The following is a 25,855-nucleotide window of genomic DNA, read 5'->3' on the forward strand; positions in this document are numbered from 1 at the left end:
CAGTATTGTCAGACTTGCAGCAGCTCTCCGGGGTCTTGGGTAGAGGTCTTTCCCATCATCTGGTCCTTTTTAGCTGGAGATGTTGGGGATTGAACCGGGGGCCTTCTACATGCCAACCAGATGCTCTACCCCTAAGCCACGCCTTCTTTAAACATGCCACTGTTTGCAGAAGGACATAGACAGGGTTGTGTGTGGACAAGTCATGTGTGTGTTTGCTCCCAAATACAGCAAGCAAGCAATGGGTTCACACAAGCCTGCTTATCACACCTGGATCTCTGTATCAAGATCAGCTTGACATTGTTTTTAAGAATGCATTTCCTTGTTGAAATCTGGCTCTTTCTGACTCACATACGACAGCTGGGCTGGTCAGTTAGGATGGACTGGATCAGCATTTCCTGTCATTTATCGAAGTCTTTGAGGCTTTCAGGAAAAATAAGGCTTGTCCACTTTGTGAGCAGAATGGCTAATTCGTTCAACACGCCCACTTAATCATGGGGGGGGACTCCTGTGAGCCACACATGTTTACTAGCAAATGTGGGGTTGGAGACTGTAGGAATCACCCTTTGACTACTTGAGTGTGGTATGTGAAATCACTGACCTGGGATGCAAGAATTGTGGGTCTTCTTCCTTGTTGGACCACTGATTCACCCTTTGTTGTTGAATGAGTCAGTGAGGTTACTCTCTCCTGCTAGCAGGTTAGTAAAGTTGCCAACTGATCAGTACAGTCTGCTCCTGTGCCTTTGATAGCAACTTGATCTGCAGAAATAATCAGGCGATGGTTTTCATGGCCTAGAGATAAACATCCTCACCTGCTGAATTTCTGCAGACCTGTTCAAGGCACAGGAGCGGCGGCAGATGAAAAAAATTGGCAATCTGAGCAGCCAGTCATTTAACCCAGGGGTAGTCAACCTGTGGTCCTCCAGATGTCCATGCATTTGCTGGCAGGGGCTCATGGGAATTGTAGTCCATGGACACCTACATACTTTTCTGAGTGAAGGAAATGCTGGGGTTCACTGGATGCTGCACAAGCTCAAAGCTAGGCTTTTGTGTCTGTAGCCCTTTCATGCCTAAACTCTTTTTATGACGGTCTTCTTCTATGCTAAACTGTAGAATGAGAAATAATTTCAACCCCCAGAACATGCTTTGAAAAAGGGAGATTCCATTAGCTTTTGGTACGTGATGTCCCAGTGTGGGAAGTTTGGGGTTTTTTTAGAACACGAGTGGTGTGCTATGCAAATTTATCCAGAAAGCATAAAGCTGTGAGTTTTGTGTGAATTGATCTATCTGGGCCTGGCCTGATGTTTTAGGATGATCCATGAGTCCTCATTTCTCTACAAACCTTTAAGGTACCACAAAGTTCCTTTTTCTTTCTCCCTTAAGATAGATTTTTCTGCAAAGCTAGCGATATTATCACCCCTGGAGCTTCCAGCTTTTTAAAATGTCCTTCCAGCTGAGTTTAGCACTCAAGCGTTTATTCCGTTATATTATTTGTCATCATACCATGAAATCTTGAACTACCCATTTCTATTCATTAAAGTTCTATTAAAGGACAAAGTACTGCAGGTATCTATTAAAGGACAAAGTTCTATTAAAGGACAAAGTACTGCAGGTATCTATTAAAGGACAAAGTACTTTAAAGGACAAAGTACTATTAAAGGACAAAGTACTGCAGGTATCTATTAAAGGACAAAGTACTATTAAAGGACAAAGTACTGCAGGTATCTTCAAGGGCCTACCATGATGAGGGCAATTGCACTTCTTGAGGCAGGGAGTTCCTAAGATTAGGAAAAGTAGACAGGAATACCTTCCCACAATGCCTCCTTATACTGCACTTCTGGCCAGGTTCCTGTCAATTTCCTCAGAATCCAAGTAGGTAGATTTAAAAAAAAGAAGAGTAGATTTTTATACTCTGCTTTTCTCTACCTTAAAGCATTTCGAAGTGGCTTACAATCGCCTTCAGCTGCCCACAACAGGCACCTTGTGAGGCAGGCAGGGCTGAAAGAGTTGTGTGAGACCGGTGACCAGCCCAAAGGTTACCCAGGGGGAGCATCATCTGGGCATGGAATTAGGGTCACTGTGGGTGGGCAGGTAGTAGTGAGTTTCCTGCATTATGCAGGGGACTGATTTATTTATTATTCAATTTCTATAACGCCGCTTGCCATAGTCTTGCAGCGGATGACCCTGGAAATCCCTTCCAACTCCATGGCTCTATGATTCTAAAACTCTTTCTCCAGATTAGAGTCTGCCATTCTTAACCGCTAATACTACGTTGGCCCTCAAAAAGTAGAGAAAGCCCTTCAGGTAATGGAAGTCCATATCAGCAGTCAGCTGTAATATTTACCAAAGCATGAAAACAGATTAAATTTACAGCACAGGGAAAACAAGCCAGATTCATCTAATTTTAATCACTTCACCACCAAGCTCACCAGCATGAACCAGAAGGCAAAATAGTTTTCACCTGGTGCAGAAAGTTATACCTGCTCTGCAGGGGGTTTCTCCACACTGAAGTTCCATAGGTGAAGGGGTCACTGCCAGGAAGATATCTACCTTATTTCTGAGGCTGGGGAGGAACACAGAACAGGGTCCCTACCGAAAATCCTAATGGTCAAGCTTGTACCCAGGTAACCATTTTTAAGTTCTCTGGAGAGAGACAGTTGTCCTGACAACTTGGAGAATATTTGACCACAGAGGCAGGATATATTTGTGGAATAGGAAAACGCCCCATGTATCAAAAACTCTAGGAAGGATTAATTTTAGATGTTTTGAAATGTTTTCCTTTGTAATTCATGGAAATTTATGTAAGCTATCTAATATTGCTGGGGTCAAACATAAGGATTTATGCCAATGCAAATAATAACAGCTTTGTAGGACTTTCTCTGTTGGCAAGATGTATTGGAATTTGGCTTAAGGTAAAAATTATACCCCCAATGCAATGTGTATGGATTTCTTTACAATGTTGCTAGTAGAGTTGCTAACTGGGGTGTAAGCTGCACGGAGCTTTTATCGCAATTACAATTCAGTCCCTGCCGTCTACATGGAATGCAATTTCCGTTTTGATTTGGGGCGATTTAAATATTCCCTCTGCAACAGACATGATTGATCCGGAGTGACCCTACATTTTCTACCTGATTTCCTGGAGTGCTTTTAACCCTTGATAAATTAAAAAATCGCATGCCTAAAATGTCTGCGTTTCCCTGAACTAAAAGCTGCTGAGCTTCCAATTAGTCAGGGCGTCTGTTCAAATGCTTCCGGTTGCGAAATTTTCCTCCCAAGATGTATTGTTTCTCTTTGTTTCCCTCTGAAATTTGTTTCTCTTTGGATTTGCCTCTTCTCTGAGAAGCTGCTCGCTGGCTGGCTTTCCTTTTTCTTTTTTAATGAACTTTATTGCAAACCCGGGGAGGGGAGGGGGGGTGGCATTTATCTTCCAGTGCCTGCAATTTAGACCAAGCCTCCTATTTCAAAAGGATGGCTGCAAGTTTTCCTTGCGAGATAGATCAAATGCCCTGTAAGTCCCAGAGTAGGAGCCTGGTATTGGCATAATAGAAAGTGGGAAATAAATCATGAGTCAGCTCCCCCCCCCCCCCCCCGAACCTCCGGCTGATTCTCCACTGGCAGTCAAAAGGAGAAATCCTCCACCCTCCCCAAATCAAGTGCAGAGCACTTTCTGTTTCAAATCGGGGGAGAAATAATCAGGAAGACCCGAGCTCAAATCGACCTGAATTCTACAGAATAAACAAAGTAAGTGCAGATTCAGCCTGGGTTAGGAAATCCCTGGAGATTTGGGGGAGTGGAGCCTGGGGAGGGCAGAGATAAGGAAGGACCTCAGTTGGGGTATAATGCCATATAGCGTCTGTCCTCCAAAGCAGCCTTTTTCTCCAGGGGAACTGATATCTGTAGTCTGGAGATGAATTGTAATTCCAGGATATCTCCAGATCCCACCTGGAGATTGGCAACCATAAAGCCAATTGAATTGAATTGCCAACTGTCCAGAGCTGCCTCCCTGCTTAAGAACCCCCACCCATAAATTCTACAAACCACTCAATATAACCTAATCAACCCTCAATAAAGTTTTAAAAGAGGTGGTTCTCACTGGCAGTCTTCAAGCAAAGGTTGGATACACACTTTTCTTGGATGCTTTAGGATGCTTAGGGCTGATCCTGCATTGAGCAGGGGGTTGGACTAGATGGCCTGTATGGCCCCTTCCAACTCTATGATTCTAAATATTTATGACTATGCATATGTATGTATAAAAATATGTATTATATATATACTGTTTTAACTATGCAATGATATCATATCTATGTATTTTGTTGTTATCCACCCTGAGCTAACTGAGAAGGGCGGGCCATAAAAATAAAGTTTATTACAGAAAACAGAGGTCAAGTTTTGACGGCAGGCAGCCAAACCTAAAGCGGTACAAACTTCCTTATACTTCTGATCGCAAACTGAACAATTTCTTAACTTCCACACTATAAAAAGCTTTAGCCATAGAGAAGTCAAGACAGGGATTCCCATCCAGGGGCCCACGGACCCCTAGCGGTCCGTAGGAGCTCTGCAGGGGCTCCGCAGCATTTCCCCTCCTGCCTTAATGGACTCGGACACAAGCTAGGGAACCAGACACTTCCATTGCTCCCCCTCTCCCCTTCCAAACTTGAGGTCTCTCATAGTTTCCTCACCTGGGAAGGGGGCGGGGCCTGCATGCCTACTCCCACCTCAAACCGCCTTTTCCCCCCTCCCCCCAGCCTTCCTCAAACCCGCCTGTTAACGTGGGTGGCGATGTCACTTCTGGTGACGTGAAACTTTCTGAGGGTGTGGCAGGGAGACGTGGCCTTCTGACATCACTTCCAGGCTCCTCAAAGCCTGAGCAATTGTTTCAGGAGCTCCTCTATGGCCCAAAGGTTGAAAAGGGTTGACACTGCAGAGCTTTGGGGAATCACGGCCAAAGGTAGTTATCAGCGTTCAGCAGGCTGTGTGTGACTCTAATAATCCCTAATTGGCATGTTTATGTTCATGATTCACAGTAGACCTCAAGGACAGCCCTGGCACTGTTACTATTCAGGTAAGGGATTGAGCTGAGAAAGCACGGCTTACTTCGCCTAAGGTCACCTCGTGAGTTCATGGCTGAGGTAAAATTTGAACAAGCAGCCTCCCTGAACACAGCTATGACAAACCATGGCATTAATGCCACAGGAGTAGCCCTGTTACGGCTGAATCATGCAGTGTAAACTCTTCATGGCCCCTATGAATCCTCCTTGGTCCCTTCCATCAAGTAACCCTGGCAGTTCTTTGCTCTGAATTTAATTCCCATGGCGTGGGGCGTGGGGCGTGGGGCATGGGAGGGGGGGGGGGCTTAATTTGGATCGAGAATTGTAAATTCAGGGAGAGGGGCTTTAACTTTTGCTGGAAGAGTTTAAATGTACAAATTAGAGCCAAGCCACCCGGCTGCTTAAAAGAATAAAATAGTTTTTATTATGAAGAGAATTTTGTATAGGAAGAGCAGAGGCGATCCTGTCACACAGTTCTGTTGGGTTCATTCTGTCTTTCTGTTGTGGAGGCAAGCAGGGCGGAAGTGTGCTCGAAGGAGCGGAAAGTCCTCGTGAGGAAATCAAGACATTGGAAGAGACTATTTGGAAAAATATCAGGAAATTCCTTTTGGATCCTACACACTACAGAAATGCTCCACTTTTTACTACCCAAAGTAGTCCAAAAGTGGCTTACAAACACCTTTCCCTTCCTCTGCCCTGTGAGGCACGTGGGGCTGAGGGAGCTGTGAGAGAACTGCTCTGCAAGAACAGCTCCAAAAGAACTGTGACTGGGCCTAGGTCACTTGACTGGCTACATGTGGAAGAGTGGGGAATCAAACCCAGTTATTCGGATTAGAGGCTGAACTTCTTTAACCATTTCACCATGAAGACTCTTGCATCTTCCAACACAATTAACCTAGGGTTCCCAGTTCTGGTTTGGAGGAGGAGGAGGAGGTTCTTATATGCTGCTTTTCTCTTCTTGAAGGAATCTCAAAGCGGCTTACAATCACCTTCCCTTCCTCTCCCCACAACAGACACCCTGTGAGGGAGGTGAGGCTGAGAGATCCCTGATATTATTGAAGAAGGAGAAGAAGAGTTGGTTCTTATAGGTCACCTTTCTCTTCCTGAAGGAGTCTCAAAGTGGCTTACAATCACCTTCCCTTTCCTCTCCCCACAACAGACAACCTGTGAGGGAGGTGAAGCTGAGAGAGCCCTGACCCCAAGCTCTGTCAGAACAGCTTTATCAGTGCTGTGGTGAGCCCAAGGTCACCCAGCTGGCTGCATGCGGGGGAGCGCAGAATCAAACCCAGCTCACCAGATTAGAAGTCCCTCCTCTACAACAAGTTTAAGATTCCTTTTTTCACCTCTGCAACAAGTTTAATTGTGTTGGAAGAGCCAGTTTGGTATAGTGGTTAGGACCTAACCACTATACCAAACTGGCTCTTCCAACACCATTAAACTTGTTGCAAGGGTGAAAAAAGGAATCTTGTGATGCCTTGAAGACTACCAAACTTATGTGCCAGAATCAATTTTATGCTAGAGTAAAAACTCATCAAGTCTGTGAAGTGCCACAGGACTCATGTTTATTTTTTGACAAAAGAGTCTCACCTGCCAATGTTGACAGATTACATTGCTAGTTAAAGGGACAACAATCACAGCAGGTTCACAAGACGGCATACCTTAGAAAGAAGCTTTAAATCCTATCTACCTCAAATCCCACCCCCATTGATAATAATGGACAAGTGGTGACATGGTGGCTTTTGCATGTCTAGTTTAAGGGTGACAGAGAAATGCGCAGTTGGTATTACACATTCCACTGTGACACCCCAGTGGAAAGTCCTGGGCTGGAATCCAGCAATGTGTTAATGCTGCTTACCTTTTGCTGCCAGCAGGGGCCGCCCTAAACACTCAGGATCCCACAACTGGAATTCCTTCCCACAGTGGTTAGGAATGCAGAAGAGTCACTCTGAAGTTTATGAAAACTTGCAGACATAATGCATTGCTCCTTGGCACGCTAACATCCCACCAAGTGTGAATCATAGAATCATAGAGTTGGAAGGGATCTCCTGGATCAACTAGTCCAGGGGTAGTCAACCTGTGGTCCTCCAGATGTCCATGAACTACAATTCCCATGAGCCCCTGCCAGCGTTTCTTGGACATCTGGAGGACCACAGGTTGACTACCTCTGATCTAATCCAACTCTCTGCACTATGCAGGACACTCACAGCCCTATCGCTCATCCATTGTAACCTGCCACCCCCTTGAGCCTTCATAGAATCAGCCTCTCCGTCAGAAGGCTCTCCAGCCTTTGTTTAAAAATTTCCAAAGATGGAGAACCCGCCACCTCCCGAGGAAGCCTGTTCCACTGAGAAACCGCTCTAACTGGCAGGGTGGTAGGGCTTGAACCCAGAGCTCTATATTCCAGGGGGTGGGGATTAAGATTCCTGATTTAGTGGGTTTTATCCTTACTTTAAGGCAGGGGTGGCCAAACTTCGGCTCTCCAGATGTCCCTGGACTACAGTACCCATCAGCCCCTGCCAGCATGGTAACTCAGTCGTTAGGCATCTGGAGAGCCACAGTTTGGCCACCCCTGCTATAAGGCAAAGGCAGGGGCTCCACTGGGAAGGGAATGCTGGTATGCAAGAAGTATTCCCTTGCCCATTCGTTCTTTTCTCCGGATTTCCCTCCCACACCCACCTTCAGAACTGGAAATAAGTCAGGCTGAAGGCAAAGCTGCTGAGGAGGAGTACGGGAAGGAGAGAAGCGCACCTCCTGCCAGGGTGCTGTTTCTCTCCTCTCACCTCTGCAGTTCCATGTCTTTGGGCAACAGCATGGATTTATAGAGGTAATATTTAGCTGCACCCTGGAGCTGAGAATACTAGCCAGGACTATTTGGATGTATTCAACTGCTTTATACTGAGTCAGGACCATTGGTTCATTTAGCTTAATATTGTCTTTCTTGACTAGGAATGGCTATCAATGCCAAGGCCTGTACCAGCCTGATCTTGTTGGACCTTGGAAGCGAAGCAGGGTCAGCCTTGGTTAGCATTTGGATGGGAGACCCCCAAGGAATCCCAGGGTTGCTAGGCACAGGCATGAAATGGCAAACAGCACCTGAGCATCTCTTGCCTTGAAAACCCCCGGGCAGCCTTTCTCAACCTTTTTACCATTGAGAAACCCCTGAAACGTTCTTCAGGCTTCAAGCAACCCCAGAAGTGGCACGATTGTGCAGGATAGGGTGGGGAAGCAGAGCTGTGGACACGCCCACTCAGAGCTCCTCCCCTTCCCACCCCCTCAAGCCCCACCCATTTGGGAAACCCTTCCAGGGCCATCAAGAAACCCCAGGATTTCACAGAACCCTAGTTGAGAAAGCCTGCTGTATGGAGTCACCTTAAGTTGGCTGTGACTCCATGGCACTTTCCACCACCAAGGGCTATTCACGGCCCGAGGCAAAGAAAGGTCTTCCCCATTACCTGAACATTTTCAAGTGTCAACGGCAGGAGGTTGAACCCGAGGCCTTTTGCTTGCAGTGTGTGGGAGGTTCTTCTCTTGAGGCATGGCCACTCCAGTCAGTGTCCTGTGCTTGCTGCAGGCACACATGTTTAATTTCCCCCTGCTAGGGATGCCAGTCTCCACGTGGGACCCCCACGGGGATCCCCTAGGTTTACTGCTCACTGCCAGAAGACAGAGGCCAGTTCCCCTGGAGAAAATGGCAGAGATCAATTCCCCTGGAGGGCAGACTGCATTATAGCATTATACTCCACCGAGGTCCTGCCCACATCCATGTTCACTCCCAAAGCCTTCAAGTATTTCCCAACCCAGAGCCAGCAACCCTGTCCCCAGCCCATGGATTGCAGAAAGGTCCTGATATAAGTGGAAGCATCCACTTGACAAAGTGCTCATTCTGAGCATGGTGCATGAGCCTCTTTAGGTGTTCCTTTTTAAACCAGAACCAAGAAGACGCTCGTTTGATTGGGTCCAAAGGGTAAGCTGTGGGGTGGCTGTGGATGCAGCAGCATCTGTGTGGATGATCAACATGTAGCCACTACAGGGATTTGGGCAGAGTTCATCTCTGCCTTCAGAATGGCACCACTAAGCTCCATATCCCCTATTCTTTGGGCTTTCTTCTTTTCCCAGCTGAGCCACATTATGAAACGGAGGGAAGCGGACATCCCTGGGCCATGGCAGGAGGGGGATACACAATCTGCATTGTGCCTTATTTTGTGCAGATGTGACAGAGGAAAATGGGGCCTGGGTGAAGGAGGAGCAGCCGTGAGCAGTCTGGGGGTGGAGTGTGTGGGTGCAGCTTCCGGCTGCTCCCGTGCTGACTGCAACTGCTACCTGTGAAATCTTCTTGGGAGGTGCCTCTGCATGTACACTGTGGCAGCCATTATTGCATGCCTGTAACAAGCACCACCACCCAGCCGATGAAGCTGCCAGCCTCGGACTCCAGGGTCATTATGGCACAGCAAAGGATCAGTGGCCCCTTTCCTTTCTCCATTCGCTTTGTCATAGTCTCTGATAAGTGGAGATAGGAATTCTTGAGCTTCCACTGCCGCCCTTCCTTGGCCTTCCCCCCATATAGCCAGAAGAAAAAGGGGAGGGGGATGCATTGGGATATCACATCTGGGGAAAACCCAGAAGTGAGTTCATGGCTCCCCCCATGACACTCTAGGATCTCCCAAAATCTCTGTGGTCTTTATAAAGATTTGGGGAATTCGAGTGTTGTGGCATGTCTGTTGTGTGGCAGCTGTGATATGAACTAGACAGGCTTTCTCAACATGGGTTTCTGGTGACATGTGACTTCTGGGGGTGCGCTGACAATACTTCTGGGGTTTTTCGAATCCTGAGAAATGTTCAGGGGATTCTCAATGGTAAAAAGGTTGAGAAAGGCTGCCATATATGGTCCTGGTCATATCCCCCAATAAGTGCTTAATACAATAGATATATGACATTAACTCCTACCCATTCGGGGAACCTTTCCAGGACTGTCAAGAAACCCCAGGGCAACATGAAACCCTGGTTGAGGAAGCCTGTTCTAATATGTTTAAGACCCCCCCCCCAGCTGCCCTGGATTCTGTTGAGCTCAAGCTCAGTAACTTTGGGAACTGTTCAACTTCTGGACCTTAAATACCTGGATCAAAACCAGCCTTGCATTCCATACCTGAAAGGCATTCCTCTCCTATCCATGCTGCCCTACTTCCCAAAGGAATGCCTTTGAAGATCAATTGGGTGCTTGCCAACCTCCAGGTGGGGCCTGGAGATTTCCTGGAATGACAGCTGATCTCTCTAGACTACAGAGGTAAATTTCTTGGGAGAAAATAGGTGCTCTGGAGGGTGAATATGGTATGATACTCTGCTTTCCTTCCTCTGCATAAACCGACGGTCCTCATAATCTCCATGAATTTCACAACCTGGAGATGGCGACCCCAACTTGACACTGACCCTTCCCCCAGCTTCTCCAGGAATATTTTGAATTTGTTCCTGTATCTTTTTGGGAGATGGGGGTGGAGTTAGTAGCCAGTTGTTGTTTCATTTAAAGCCTCCAGGAAGAGCTAAGCCCAGGGACTGCAAAGCTGGTAGTGAATGGTTTCCTGTTTCTTGGCACATGCTGTGCTTTGAATTGCCAGCTTTGGGATGGGAAATACCTGGAGATTTGGAGGAGGAGCTTGGGGCGAGGAGAGCTTGAAGAGGGGAGGGACTTTTGCCAAGTGCAATGCCATAGAGTCCACCCCCCCAAAGTAGCTGTTTTCTCCAGGGCAGCTGATCTTGGTTGTCTAGAGAGCAATTGTGTTGTTGTTGTTGCTCGCTCGCTCGCTTGCTTGTTCGTTCGTTCATTTGATGTCTTGCCTGTCACTCCCAGCAGTGCTGGTTCATGGTGGGTCACAACAATAAAAACCCCACAATCAAGAATAAAAGAGTAGAGCAGTAAAAACAGTCCCCATCTTCAAAACTAAACCTTACCCACTAATAGCAGGAAATCTTCAGCTGCCACCTGGAGGGTGGGAAGCCCACTTCTCTTGGGTCTTTCAAATAATATGTGTGTGGTAAATAGACATTTCCTGATCTACGAGAGGGGGTGTTTGTGGAGTTCTCGCAATAGCAATAAAATAGTTCTGCCGCTAATATCACATACACAATCCAATCCATAATTGATTGTTTTACTACAGATTCAGTGTCTGGGCCACTTTTTGACTGAACCAATCTCATTAAAAAAAACACAGGGAAATCCAACAAAATAATTAAAACAGGAAATAAAACAAAAATTCCACACACCACTTTCAGTGGAAATGGATGCCATCTTTTGGCTGAGGACAATAGCGATTCTTTACCTATGAGATATTTGTGATTTGAACTGGGGAAATATTACACCCTTGTCCTTTCAGCTCAAGTGCTCCTTTGGATCCAGAGCCCAACGCTGTCAGTTTATTGCAGGAAAATAAAAAGATCTATAATGCAGAAAGTCCCTTGGGTGGAGTCAGCTGTGGTTTGATGAGCTTCATTGAAGGCTGAGCAACAGATATCCAGCCCTAAAGAGTCGCAGGGATGTCACTTTGGCTATATCCCTGTTTCTTTTGGGGGACCCCAAAATCTGACCCTTGAAGAGACCCTGAGAGATTTCACTCAGACACCCTGCTGGTGCGAACACTCCAGCACCCTCTATGAACTCCTTCTATAAACGAAACCTCCTCTCCCCCCCCCCTTCGTTGAGAAACACCTGTTTAAACTTGCCAAACAGGTTAATTTTTTTTTCATTACCTCTCTTCATTCTCCTCCCTCTGGCGATGCGCGGAGAACAGGTTGTGGAGTTTCAAAACAGAGCGATTGCTCAGCACCGTCGAGCGCAAGCCGCAACACTGACGCCGAAAGAGGGAGAAGCCCCCCGCCAAGACAACAGCAGGAAAAGACCCATTTCGCAGAAGCGGCAGAAAGGTCAACCGTCAGCAAGGAGAATGAAGGCTCCTTTCCCCTTTCTTGATCTGGCATGAAAAAACCCAAACCTGAATGTAAACACCTGACTGAATTTCCTTAACTCCCCGGACAACTTTGCTGTTGGAAAGGGAAGACTCGGCCACTGGGCAGAAGTTCTTGGCCTGGGCCCGGTAGCTTGCTTTGGTTACAAAGTCTGCAGGACTGAAAGGCATTTTGACAGCTGCAGCAGTTTCACATCTGGATCCCCCACTGGCAGCATGGTTGGGCTGTTTCTCCTCTTCTTGCTGGCCGTGTCCGGTAAGTCAGTGTTTCGTTTTGATCTTGATTTGTCCCCCCCGCCCCCCACCCCGCACCGGCTCCGCTTCCCAAATATCGCCACACGTGTCCAGTTCCCAGCCCCTCTTCTTATCCAGAAGAGAAAACCTGTTTTGTAGCTTCTTTTTTCTCCCAAGAGACCGGCTTAACGAATAATTGGGTAATGATAGTTTTGCCTAATCTCTGCTTTGCTTTGGTGAGATGCTTCGGGATGGGGGAAAAGCGCTCCCAGAGTTTCGTTCCAGGCCCACCCACCCATCCTTTGGTGGGAAAGGTGGAGAGGGTGAAGATGTTCTTAGGAGCCCTTTGTGTGTGTGTGTGTGTGTCCTCATTTTTGATGCGTCTTTTAAGCGAAAGGGTCTTTACTAGATAACAGCTTCTTTCTGAACAGCAGCTACTTCTGAGGAGATGGACTTCAAATGCTTGGTGCGTGTGTGAGGATGAGGCAGAGGTTTGGAAGGTCAAATTCTCTTGAACAGGGGTAGTCAAACTGCGGCCCTCCAGATGTCCATGGACTACAATTCCCACGAGCCCCTGCCAGCGTTTGCTGGCAGAGGCTCATGGGAATTGTAGTCCATGGACATCTGGAGGGCCGCAGTTTGACTACCCCTGCTCTTGAAGGTCTCTGATGGTTCCGAACATCTTTTGGGGAAAGAGCAACCCCACCCTCTTTCTTGCCTCTTTGTGAAGGCAAGCTAGGCACCTTCAGTTTGGTACTCTTTCATCTTCCCTTTGCTGGAAGGGAAGATGAAGAAGAAAGGACCATTTGGATCCGTTTGCCAACTGTTTGTCCCTTGCCCCAGGGTCTATCCAGCATCCTGACCCACCCCATTCGAAGTTTGGCCTGGCTTGCAAAGGAATTGAGCCCCTGTCAGCATTTGCTGGTAGGGGCTCATGGGAATTGTAGTCCATGAACATCTGGAGGACCACAGGTTGACTACCCCTGCTTTACTGGAAATGATAACACTCAGTCCCGCCCAAGCAAGGTTTTACTTCTGTTTGGGATCCCGGATTGCTCTCTGTTACTCGGAGTTGGGGGCAAAGCATCTTCCAGAGGGGAAAAAAAAAAGTTTGCAAGGTGCAAATGTTTTGTTGTAATGAAGAAGACTTGTCAGCTGGGAAAAATGCCATTTTATGTTCTGCCTTTCACAACACCTGCAGTTATTTTGCCTCCCACACACCAGGTAGTCTTGGTCCAAATGCCAAGCTTGCGTCAGGACATTGTTAGTTTTGCTTATGCTGTTCTGTTGCTCTCTGCACGGACTGTTTGGAAGGAAGCCACGGAGGGCACTGTGTATCGGCTGTAGTGTCTGCCTGTTGTTTGCTTGTGCTTTACAGACATTCACTTTTCCAACAATCCAGAGTGCAGAACCCAGGAGAGGGAGTGACTTGCAATAGGGAAGGAGAGTTACTGCTGGTTACCTGAACTAAGCAAGGGCACCATTTCTCCCTCTAGAGCTGTCCCCAGTGGCAGTGTGGGGGGACGACACACTTATTAGATGCAGAACAGGTTCAGAAGTGTTTTGTGTTCTTGCACACAGGACTGCTGTTTCTATTCCGAATGCCAGGCCCTGCCCTGGGAAAAGTAAAGAACATGTGAAGAATGCTTCTGTACATGTGCAGAGAACCATTGTTCCTGTATCTTTCATGGCCCCTTGGAAGGCAAAAATTAGTCCAGAGAGGCTTTCCCTGCTTGGTTGGGGAAAGCTTCGCCCGTTTTAATTTGTGTGGGTCCGGTGAATGTCAAGGATACAGGAGTAGTGCCAGGGTCAAGCAACGAATAAGTTGGCAACCCCACTTGCGGAACGCTCTGCCCTCCTCTCCAATCACAACTAGCTTTTCTTAGATCAGGAGAAGCATTTTGAGCTCTGTGAACCTTCTGACCAGACTCCAAGTTCAGATCAGGCATCCCTCGCAGCAAGCCAGAGATCGACTTTGCCTTCCCTCCCTCCCTCCCTCCAGCAGCGGCAAAGTGACTTGGCTGGTTATGCTTGCATGGAGATGTAAAAACAGAAAAAGCTCTGCAGCCTTGCGAGAGATGCTGACTCTGAGTTTATGCCTTCCACGCTTACTGGAGGGCCCCAAACGCAGGAGTGAGTCACAGAGACCAGTTGGGAAAGGCCGCCCCATGGCGGGGCGGGGAGGGAGGCTGAAAGAGTCCATGGAGTTCAGGGCTGCCAGTTTTCGATCCAGAGACTCAAGAAGAGATCAGCAGGGTTGGGGTGGGGTGAGGGAGAGGACATTGATGGAACTGGGAACTCAGTGGTCTCCAGTGGAGGCTGGGCAGAGAGCCTCTGCTTGGTAGCCCAGGGCTGCCAGCTTTGGCCTGGAAAATTCCTGGAGATTTGTGGAGGGGAAATTTGGTGTGGGATTTCGCTTAGAATCTGGAGAAGCTGTTGTCTTCTCCAGGGGAGCTGATCTCTGCTGCCTGGAGATCAGCTTTATTTCCAGGAGAACTCCAGGCCTCAGCTGGAGGCTGGCAGCTCCAGTGGAGCCTGAGGGATTGGGTCTTTAGAATGAACAGATCTCAAGCCAGGCGGAAAATCACCTGTCTCTGTGCCTCTGGCTCCTTACCCTGAGATGTGACTGCGTTTTCTGGATATCTTGAGCCTTTTGGTCAGACCCAAGACTAGTGACCCCGACGGAGTCTGCAGGAATGGCCTGGTATCTAAGACTATTTCTGGTGGAGAGGGACAGTGGCCCATATGATTGCATTTGTTTGCATCCAAGCAGGATTAGAGAACAGGAAACATGTGCTACACTTCTTTAACAAAATGGTCCTAGGATGGTGGTTCTTGAGCGATGGTTCGGGCCCCCCAAAGAGGGTTGCAAATTTGTCCCGTGATACAGTGACTGCTAAAAAAAAAAGATCACAATGGCTGCCAGAGGCTTCTGTGTGCCTAATGCAGGATCTGGCAAACATGATGCTGGTCTTAAAGCGTTTTTGTCCATTTGATTGACACTGAGCCTCTCCTGTGCTGTTTATGTGAATATTTTGATCCTTGTTGGGTGGAGGAGGAAGAGGAAAGGGGAGCAATTCCAGAGGGACTGCATAACAGAGCTGGCCAATGGTTGAGGCCAGAAACAACACCTTAGGACGCTGTCCCTCCCTGCCTGAAGACTCCTCTGCAGACAGAAAACCCCTCCAAGCTCTGCTCATCCCTCATAGGGCAAAGGAAAAGAGGGGGAGGTTTTTATATATAACAGGCTTTCTTAACCATGTATATGGTCATGTAGACCCCCTCAATGGCCAACAATGGGCCTGGAGGAGGTGAGAAGGGGAGGGGCCCTGGGTGGGCGTGGACACAGCTATGCTTCCCAACCATATTCTGCATGATCGTGTCACTTCTGGGGTTTCTTGAAGCCTGAAGAATGTTTCAGGGGTCTCTCAACAGTCAAATAGTTGAGAAAGGCTGATATATAAAATGTTTTATTATTAATAATTGTTTTTAATTTTGTTAACCATCCTGAGCTAGACAGGATAAGGCAATATATAACTAAATATTTATTTATTTATTTGCCCACATGACCCTCCGTTGTACTGTCAGGTCCTCCTTCTGTTAAGTTCATGTTTTTTGCTCTTACTGACAGTGGATCTCCAGGGCCTCAGATTAAAAATCTTCCCCACAACCTACTCCTTGATCTTTTTAACAGCCAATGCCCCGAACTGAACCCAACCCCTTCTTTGAGCAATCCGGATGCTCTACCACTGAGCCCCGCAACCCCCACCCATTTGTAAGGTCAATGAGTCTAGATTCTCAAAGAAAGAACTGCTTTTAAGTTTCATATATGAAAACACCAGAGCTGGATGATTTGGATTTAAAGTCACAGCTTGCCCATAGGCTTTCTAAAGGTAAAGGTATCCCCTGTGCAAGCACCGGGTCATGTCTGACCCTTGGGGTGACGCCCTCTAGCGTTTTCACAGCAGACTCAATACAGGGTGGTTTGCCAGTGCCTTCCCCAGTCATTACCGTTTACCCCCCCAGCAGAAGGGCTACATTAATATTGATCATTCTTTTGATGCTGTTTTTATGGTTTTATTGCATTGTTGCTACTTTGTGAACTGCCCGGAGCTAGTCTCTTTAGAGCAGCTTATAAATTCTTCAAATAAAATTTTTAAAAGTAACCTGTATGCCGGGTAGCCTTGGAACTTGGGGAAGGTGTTTCTCCCCTCCCAGGGATAACAGCAGCTGGAAGGGCCTTTGGGATTTAATAGTTTGAGCCTGAGATCTAGGTCTTGGGAAACTCAGGTTCACATTCCCATCAAGCATACTGGGTAACTTTGGGCCCACCTCAGCCTTACCTACGTCACAGAGTTGTTGTGAGGATAAAGTGAGGAAGGAAGCATGCTGTACTGAGTTCCTTGGCGAAAGTAAAGGATAAAAAATACAGCAGATTGACTCCTCTTCTTGAATTGTGAGCCATTATGGTATGGACTATCCTCTCATTATGGGTGATCAGTGTTTGATGTTCAGGTTCAAGGTATTTGCTGTCTGGGCCTGACGTACCTGAAGGACTACCTAACTGACTATATCCCACTGAGAAGTGCTTTGTTCTGCCAATGTGAACAGGCTGGTGATCCCTGACCTGAGAAACATACTCTTGGCCACAACTAAATCTTTTCAGTCTTGGCCCTGACCTAGACTGAATCTGCATGGAACTTTTATTCCAATCCCAGGTCGATTCAATCCCTGCCATCTACACTGAATGCGATTTCCATTTTGAATTTGGGTGATTTAAATTTTCCCTCTGCAACAAGCGGGATTGACCCAGAGTGACCCTACCTTTCCCCCGCGATATCCTGGAGTGGATATAACCCTCAATATTTGAAAAATCGGCATGAGTAAAGGTGCAGCTCTCTGCTTTCTCCAAAATAATTTGCTGCTGAGCCTCCAATGCTGTAGAAAAGCCCTGATTGGCCAGGGCATCAGTTCAAAGGCTTCCTCATTCCCAGGTTACAAGGCTTCCATTAAAGGGCAAGACCTAACTTCTCTCAGCAGAGATTTTCCTCTTGGATATATTCCCCCTCCTCTGCTGTCTCCAATCCTCTCCCCCCACCCCTCATTCAAAAAAGAAAGAGGCTCCTGCTGCGTTTAGCTCCTCCCCCCCCCACTTCTCAGCTTCCCTAATCATGTGCAGAACACTTTTCTGTTTCAATGCGGGGGATAGAAGAAGACCCGAGTTCAAATCGATCAGAATTCAGCAGGATCCACAACGGAATAAACAAAGTAAGTGCAGAATCAGCCCTGGCGTATGAGCTCCCAGAAGAGCTGCGGGCCCTACAGGACCTGCTGCAGTTCCAAAGGACCTGCCCAATGGAGCTCTTCCGCCAAGGTTTGGTTGGGGCCAGTGAGCTAATAGAACATCATCAACATGGCCTTCCTTTGGAATTCTCTCCCACCCTGGACTGAGAAGGGAGCAGAATGTTCAGTTACAGTGAGTTGGTTCATTTCTAATGGTTTAAAATGTTGGCAAATGGTTTTATGACTATTGCTTGTCATATATGTTGTAAACAGCCCTGAGATGGCTTTGCCGGGAAGGGCCGTTATAGAAATTGAACAAATAAATAAACTAGGGCAGTGGCATATATTGGTGGGATTGGGGGGTCACCTGCTTTCCCAAGCAATCAAGATAGAGGCCCAAAGGACATAGCGATGGAACGGGGATAGAGAAAGCCTTGATTGAGGAAGCAGCACAGGGCGAGGGAATCACCTTCCTTTCCCAGTATAACAACCCAAATCCATATTGTGCTCCCTCCCCCATGGCTGAGCTGTAAGGCTACACCCCAGGAAATCCAATCAGAGATCGCCAGCATAAAGCATTGCTTGAATCAGCTCTTAATTCCCCCTTTTCTCTGCTTCAGTTCCTCTTTCTGTTAAATGGAAACAACAGGGACTTCTTGCCAGATTATATCGCTTTTGACAAAGCGGAAAGTAGATCAGCGGCAAAAGAGCCCCCTGCATAGGGTTGCTAACTCTGGGTCAGGAAATTGCTGGAGGTTTGGAGGCCGAATGGGAGGGCGAAGGTTAAGGAGGACTCCACAGGGATGCTACGCCATAGAGCAGGGGTAGTCAAACTGCGGCCCTCCAGATGTCCATGGACTACAATTCCCAGGACATCTGGAGGGCCGCAGTTTGACTACCCCTGCCATAGAGTCTACTCTCCAAAGCTCTTCTTTCTTTCAGGGGAACTGATCTCTGATCAAGTGCAGTTCCAAGACATTTCCTGTAGACCAGGGGTAGTCAACTTGTGGTCCTCCAGATGTTCATGGACTACGAGTCCCATGGGCCCCTGCCAGCAAATGCTGGCAGGGGCTCATGGGAATTGTAGCCCATGAACATCTGGAGGACCACAGGTTGACTACCCCTGCTGTTGACTGGCAGCCCTAAACCCTTGAAGCCTTGTGTAGAGAAACCAGAATCTTTTTGGAAAGGTGAGTCTGATTTTGAATGTCACTTGGATATTTTCTGGTCCTTGTCCATATTTGGTTGGTGCGCACATAATCCTTCCCTTGTCAGCCCCCCCTTCCTGGGTGTTGTCTAGAAGTAAGACCCCTGAACATGAGTGAGTGCATCTTCTTAACTGTGGAGCAGAACATGGGCACAGAACCGTCGCTGTGCCAGGGTGGACTGCTTTCTTGCCATTCCTCTGTCTAAAAGTTGCTGAGTGTGTTCTATAATAAACATTGACCAGATTCACTGTGAGATTAAATATTCCATTAAACACTTGTACTTTCCCCCTTTATTTGTTACAAGGAAGCGGTCAGGGTCAGTTTACTTTACACGCCCTGTTTGGGAAGCCGGCTCAGGTAGGGCTACTGCAGAGCAAGTCTGCACAGCGTTGTACAGCAGGTGGAAAGGAGTCTTCTGCAGTATGCAGAGCGGGAGGGGGGAGCTAACCCCCCCCCATTCTCAGGTGTCACACATAAATGTCATACCCTCCAATGCGTCAGAGGTGAAGAATAGGACGTGACTGTAAGCCCTCCTCTTCTTATGCTAAGGATCCCTTTGTTAACATTATCCTCTTCACTATCACAAGTTGTGGGAATGCCTTTTCCCACCTCTTGTACATTGGGTTCATTTATGTGCCTGGCTTGATCATGATGATGTTATCCGTTCAGTCATGTCCGACCCTCGGTGATTCTGTAGGAATGTTTTCGCTGTATGTTTCTGTCAACGGCTGTCATCCCTGTATCGATTTGGCTTACGCAGATTAAAAAACCCAAAAGAGTGACTCTTCTTTTGGCTCAAGATATTGAACCAAAATTGTCCTGTGAACTGTTCACAGTGGATCAACCTGGTGCAAAATGGCTAGCTGCGCACTGGGACATTTTCATGTTAATGCACACACATTAATGCAAGACTGAATTATTCAAGAGAGCTTTTCTCCACCGGCAAAAGAGTTTCAGTGTACTAAATGATTCACGAAGATACCTATGATAAATTATTAGGAACTGCAGTCTCTACACCACCGTGTTTTGCTTACTGAAACTAGGATCCTGCTATGTAATTTCTGTGTCATTTAATGTGTCATGTCAAGACTCATGTTTTGTCTTAGGTCTGTTTTTGGATTTCTGGTTGGTTCTGCAGCCTTAATCTTATTGCATTGCTTACTGAAAGTCTATCCTGTAAATTGTAGTGACTCACCCTTTCCAAGTGAGACAGACGGACTATAAATGAAGTAGACAAAAATAAAATTAAAAAGCTAGAGTTCAGGTGCATCTGCCCAATCATACAGAAATTTAAGGCACCTTAATTTGGGGATACTTTAATATTGATACACATGTGTTTATGTGCACGTGTCCGCCTTTCTCAACTTTTTTACTGTTGAGAAACCCCTGAAACATTCTTTAGGCTTCGAGAAACCCCGAAACTGGCACAGTCGTGCAGAATATGGATGGGAAGCAGAGCTGTGGACACGCCCACCCAGGGCTCCCCCCCTTCCCACCCCATCCAGGTCCATCATTGGTCATTGGGTGGGGGGGGTGTCAACATGCCCATATATAGTCATATCACCCAATTAATATTTAACAAATGATTAACTCCCACCCATTCAGGAAACCCTTCCAGGGCTGTCAGGACACCCCAGAGTTTCTTGAAACCCTGGTTGAGAAAGCCTGAATTCCAGTGCATCTGTCCATGCAAAATGCATATTTAAGGTGCAGTGGAATGCATTAATATCAACATGCATATTTATGTGCATACGCACTAGATGCCTCTGTCCTCTCACAGCAGAGTTAATCTCAGGGTTCATAGTTTCCTTCTCCGCCCTGTCAAGTATACATTTCTGCTGTCAGAAGTTTCATTGGATCCTTCGGATGAAACAGAGTTCTTCCTTGCTTGGTGTAGTGGTTAGGAGTGCGGACTTCTAATCCGGCAAGCTGGGTTTGATTCCCCACTCCTCCTCCACAAGCAACCAGCTGGGTGACCTTGGGCTCGCCACAGCACTGAAAAAGCTGTTCTGACGGAGCAGTAATATCAGGGCTCTCTCAGCCTCACCCACCTCACAGGGTGTCTGTTGTGGGGAGAGGAAAGGGAAGGCGACTGTAAGCTGCTTTGAGCCTCCTTCGGGTAGGGAAAAGCTGCATATAAGAACCAACTCTTCTTCTTCAGTAATATCAGGGCTCTCTCAGCTTCACCCACCTCACAGGGTGTCTGTTGTGGGGAGAGGAAAGGGAAGGTGACTGTAAGCCACTTTGAGACTCCTTCGGGTAGAGAAAAGTGGCATATAAGAACCAACTCTTCTTCTTCAGTAATATCAGGGCTCTCTCAGCCTCACCCACCTCACAGGGTGTCTGTTGTGGGGAGAGGAAAGGGAAGGCGATTGGAAGCCGCTTGGAGACTCCTTTGGGTAGAGAAAAGCATCATATAAGAACCAACTCTTCTTCTTCTCCTTCTCCTTCTCCTTCTCCTTCTTCTTGCTTACGCTTTAATACATCTACAAGTCTTCCGAGTCCCACAAGGCTCCTCTTTGTTTTATTGCCGGAGACAGAGCTGAGCCCTGAGGAGTGCTAGGAGTGCTAGGAGGAGTGCTAGGAGAAGGTTCACGATGCATTACAGGGCCCGGAAACGGGGAGCATTGGATTGGATGGGTCATGCCCAGGGCCTGGCTGTGTGACTTCGTATCCTGTGGGGGAGCCGGGGCAAGAGCCTATAGGTGAGGCGAAAGTAGTTTGGCAAGCAAAGTGCAATTTCCTCCCGCTCCTCCTTCTCCTCCTCCTCCTCCCAGCCTTGGTTGCAGGTGACTCTCTCCTGCCTAGCCGGTTCGCTGGGCTTGTTCCCTGGGGACCAGCTTCTCATTAAACAGGGTGGCAACTCTCTGCATCTTCAGCAATGGGCACGGTGCCCGGTAGAGATTTGCACCCTATTGCTTCTGGAACCACTTGCCTGGGAAATGTACCCTAGATTTGGCAGCCTCGTGTGTGTCTGGTGGGGACTCCCAAGATGGCAACATCCCCTTTGAGCGTTTCATTGTGGAGGGAAGGCAGCGGGGGGCAGCCTGCTCCGGTCAGGTCTGGGAAGCTAAGCAGAGTCAGTACTTGGAGAGGAGACCACCAAGGAAGGCTCTGCGGAGGAAGGCAACGAGCGACCACCTCTGCTTCCCTCTTGCCTTGAGCGCTGCTCGCTGGGGTCTTACTTTAGGTCAGCTGTGACTCAGCAGCACTCCACACACACACACCACACACATTTGATTGTGGCAAATTGGCTGTAATTGCTGCTCGGGATGAGGCCGTTGCCCTGACGGCACAATCTTTGGGCAAGATGGGGGAAGCATCAGTAAGGAAGCGGAAAACTACCAATGGATTCTTCAGTGAGGGGAAGAAGAAGAAGAAGAAGAAGAGGAGCTGGTTCTTTTATGCTGTTTTTCTCTACTAGAAGGAGTCTCAAAGCGGCTTACATTCACCTTCCTTTCCTCTCCCCACAACAGACACCCTGTGAGGGAGGTGGGGCTGAGAGAGCTCTGACAGGACTGCTCAGTCAGAACAGCTCTAACAGAACTGTGACGAGCCCAAGGTCACCCAGCTGGCTGCATGTGGAGGAGCAGGGAATCAAACCTGGCTCACCACATTAGAAGTTGCTGCTCTTAATCAGTACACCAAGCTGGCTCTCCCTTGGGAGCAGCTTTCCATGTACAATTTTAGCTTTAACAGCAAGAGAACTCTGTGGAGCCAGGAGGTACAGAGGCAGGGAAGTGATATCTCTTCTGCTACCTTGGCAGAGTTCCCGCTGGCATGTTTTTCTGGAGGAGACTGCAAAAGTCCAGCCCCCAGATCTTTGCTTTCCACACAGGTACCTTGCCCCACTTCCAGTAGGGCAACAGCCCTGATCTAGGGAAAAGGGAGGCATGCTTCCACGCCATTGAAAAATGTGGAGAAGTCACATGATTTCCAATTGGTCCAACAAAGATCCACAACAAAGAATAATACCGATGCGGCTGTACAATAAAAGTCAATCTTCTTAAGCTTCCTAGTCACTTTATCATCTAACAACTGTGGCAGTCAGGTCAAACTCCAAAACAAGGTTCCAGATTAAATAATGCTCGTTTTCAGATTTCTCCATGAATGGCATTGCCTTCCATAGACCTTCAACCTTTCACAATGTAGAATTCACTTTTCTATCAGTACCTTTTAGTATCCTATCGGCCCCTGGCTCAGCACATGAATGGAGGTCCCCGATGACATACCTGTCACTTCAGGTGATGAAGGCGTTTGAAAACTAGTGTAGGAGAGCCGTTGTGACATCGCGGTGAAAGTGACAGACTAGGATCTAGGTCAGGGGTAGTCAAACTGCGGCCCTCCAGATGTCCATGGACTACAATTCTCAGAAGCCCCCTGCCAGCATTCGCTGGCAGGGGCTTCTGGGAATTGTAGTCCATGGACATCTGGAGGGCCGCAGTTTGACTACCCCTGATCTAGGTGATCCAGGTTTGATTCCCTGCTCTGCCATCTTGAAAGCAGTTCCTCCTCGGGAACAGATTCATGAAAAGTCTTACAAGTACCTTTGTAGGTTTTTCTGCTATCATAGACATAGACCTCTTTGGATGACTTTGCTCCTGAGGAAAATACATTTGAAGGTGGCTGTTATTTATTATTTGTTTGTTTGTTTGCTTGTTTGTTTATTCGATTTATTTCCCGCCACTCCCTAGACGGCTCGTGGCTGGTCACAATGTCTAAAAAAGCCCATTAAAACTCCCATTAAAAGACTTTGAAATACTCCCAACATGGCGGGAAAATCCCTTTCCTAACCCCTATTACTAAGGGGGGGGGGTGAAGGGGGAGGTCCAACAATGTTCATTTCAAAGCCCAAAGGCCCGAAGGCCCGGGCGGGGGGGGGCAGTAGATCTACCTCGCCAACCCCAGCCTCAACCATAGACCTGGCGGAAGAGCTCCGTTTTACAGGCCCTGCGGAACGCTGGAAGATCCCGCAGGGCATGCAGCTCTCCCGGGAGCTCATTCCACCAGGCAGGGGCCAGGACCGAAAAGGCCCTGGCCCTGGTTGAGGCTAGGCGCGCTTCCCTAGTGCCGGGAATGACCAATAGATTCTCCGCGGCCCTTATCCGGATGGCTTTTTGGTGTAGTCTACTCATTTGAAAAAAAAAAGAACAAAAAGATAAACAGACAAGAAAAATCAATTAACACTGATTAGATTGTCCATCCTTATTGAACTCTATTTAACTTTTGTGCACTTATTTTGCCCTAGAAGCCAGCAGAGTGATTTAGCCCAGTCCCATATCCTCAGCCTAATCTACCTCATAGGGTTGTTGTACTAAATGGAGGCTAGGAGAAGGGAATAAGCCACTGAGGAGAAAGGTGGGAGTATAAATGAAGTAAAGCAGATGTAAATAAACAGATGCATGCATTGATAAGGCAATTCTGATCGGCTGTGAAAGCTAAACAGAACCTGCAGGTTCAGAAGCAGTTTACCTTTGAATATTAGCAGCCCCTAGGGCCTGACAATGAGGAGGGATGCTTTCTTTTTGTCCCCTGCTTATGGGGCGTCAGGAAACGAGAGGCTGGATTTAGACTCAAACCAGCCAAGCCATGTAGATAAACGCATCTGTCTGCCTGTATTACTTTCTTCTGCCTGTTTTGTTTGGCATTCTCTCGCAAACTCTTATTAGCTCTGCTGGCATACCGCCTGTATGTCTTATGGGTTTACATGTTTTGAAATAGTTTAAAATATTTTACATGCATATTTGTATTTTGAAGCTGCTTGAACCCTTTGGAATCTTCTCCACCTCGGGGGCCCTGAGCTGGGTGGGAAGGTGGTGTAGAAATGCTTAAAATAAACACAGTGCCATTGACTTCCGTGGGAATAAGTCACTTTCTGTGGTTCAAGTGTTTGGCCAGGCCTCGGCTGCCTGCCCATTTCTGCATGGGATTCCTCGGAATGTCAGGTTTGTCTGGGATTCTTGCAGCGGCACCATATAAGGATGGAAGGAAACGCTGCAATAATTGTGACGCCACCACTGCGCCGATAGGGATCAAGTGTAGCAATGCTCCTCCAACCGGAAGGCCAAGTGATAAATGAGCCTCGTTTGGGTGCGTGCTTGCGTGCAATTGTGCCTTCTCTGCACTAATGAGCTGGCGTGTGAGGGGAGATGGAGCTGACTCAGTCAGGCCTGCATTGCGCATCAGAGCAAGCCAGGAGACATGAAAGAAGGAGCTAATGTGGCCTTTGTGTTTAAGGAAGGTGCCAGTCCTCATGAATAATCCCGGATCTGAAGTTTAACTTTTTTTTTTTTTGGTAGCAATCTGTCTCTAGCTGTGGCTACCCAGGTGCTCCCACAGCCGTTGTTTGTCCCAGGCATCTGGTCTTCAGTGGTACACTGCCTCTGCTACTGGAGGTTCCACTTGACTGTCTCATAGCAGCCAAAAGTGAACCGCAACACGTAGCTCCCCTGGTGCAACACTTGCTTTAGCCTATAACTCATTAGGCAGTTTTAATCTCTTTCTTTCTCTTTCCCCCTGCAATGCTGAGATACTAGCAGCCGGCAACCTCCCAGAGGTGCTCTACAGAAAGTTAATGTAGATGCAGTACTTTGAACACAGACGTTACATAAATTATGGATAATAATAATCCATTTAGTTTTTTAAAAAACCGTGTAAACCGATGATTATCAGCACATCCTGTGGCGGTGAGTTCCACAGTCGCCCGCTGGATCAGCCCTGGACATATTGCCAGTCAATTTCACACAGTTGCCTCTGAGCTCTGTGGCAGACAGATCCTGTTTTCAGATTCGCCAGCACAAATTTTCCAGAGGAGTCTCACTGCAACAGAGTCCCGCCTACTCATAAAATGGCAAAGGGCTTCTGCTAGAGCAACAGCTGGCCGCCATCCTGGAAGATCTGTCCATTCCCCTCCATCACTTCCAGAGACGCTTCTTAAGCATTCCTGCCTTTGAGCCATACAGCCGGGGAGAATGCCTCCTCCAAAGATTTACGCAGGCAGCCACAAAAAATCAAAGGCCCAGTATTAAAACTCACAAAACTGGGATGCCTCAGAAAAGGGGGAGTGGTGAGAAAAGTTAATCAAAGCCCTTCATCTAAGTCCCTGTGGCAAAACGTGCCTTAAGGGGCTTGA

General features: G+C 47.6%; 1 protein-coding gene across 3 annotated transcripts in view; it reads left to right on the top strand.

Annotated features, from left to right (window-relative positions):
* Nucleotides 1–26: 26 nt before the first annotated feature.
* Nucleotides 27–25,855, top strand: part of NECTIN4 (nectin cell adhesion molecule 4) — a 139,491-nt gene continuing 113,662 nt past the window's right edge. The window contains exons 1-3 of one of the 3 annotated variants that reach the window (XM_077326141.1): nt 27–3,738; nt 5,022–5,059; nt 11,825–12,254. In XM_077326141.1, the coding sequence (XP_077182256.1) occupies nt 12,215–12,254 (40 nt within the window). In that variant the 5' untranslated portion in view covers nt 27–3,738; nt 5,022–5,059; nt 11,825–12,214. Of the gene's footprint in view, nt 3,739–4,883; nt 4,946–5,021; nt 5,060–11,824; nt 12,255–25,855 lie in introns of those variants that run through there. The other 2 variants (XM_077326150.1, XM_077326161.1) reach the window with 2 other exon arrangements.

This window comes from Paroedura picta, chromosome 1 (assembly GCF_049243985.1).
Source record: "Paroedura picta isolate Pp20150507F chromosome 1, Ppicta_v3.0, whole genome shotgun sequence".
NCBI classification, from domain to species: domain Eukaryota; kingdom Metazoa; phylum Chordata; class Lepidosauria; order Squamata; family Gekkonidae; genus Paroedura; species Paroedura picta.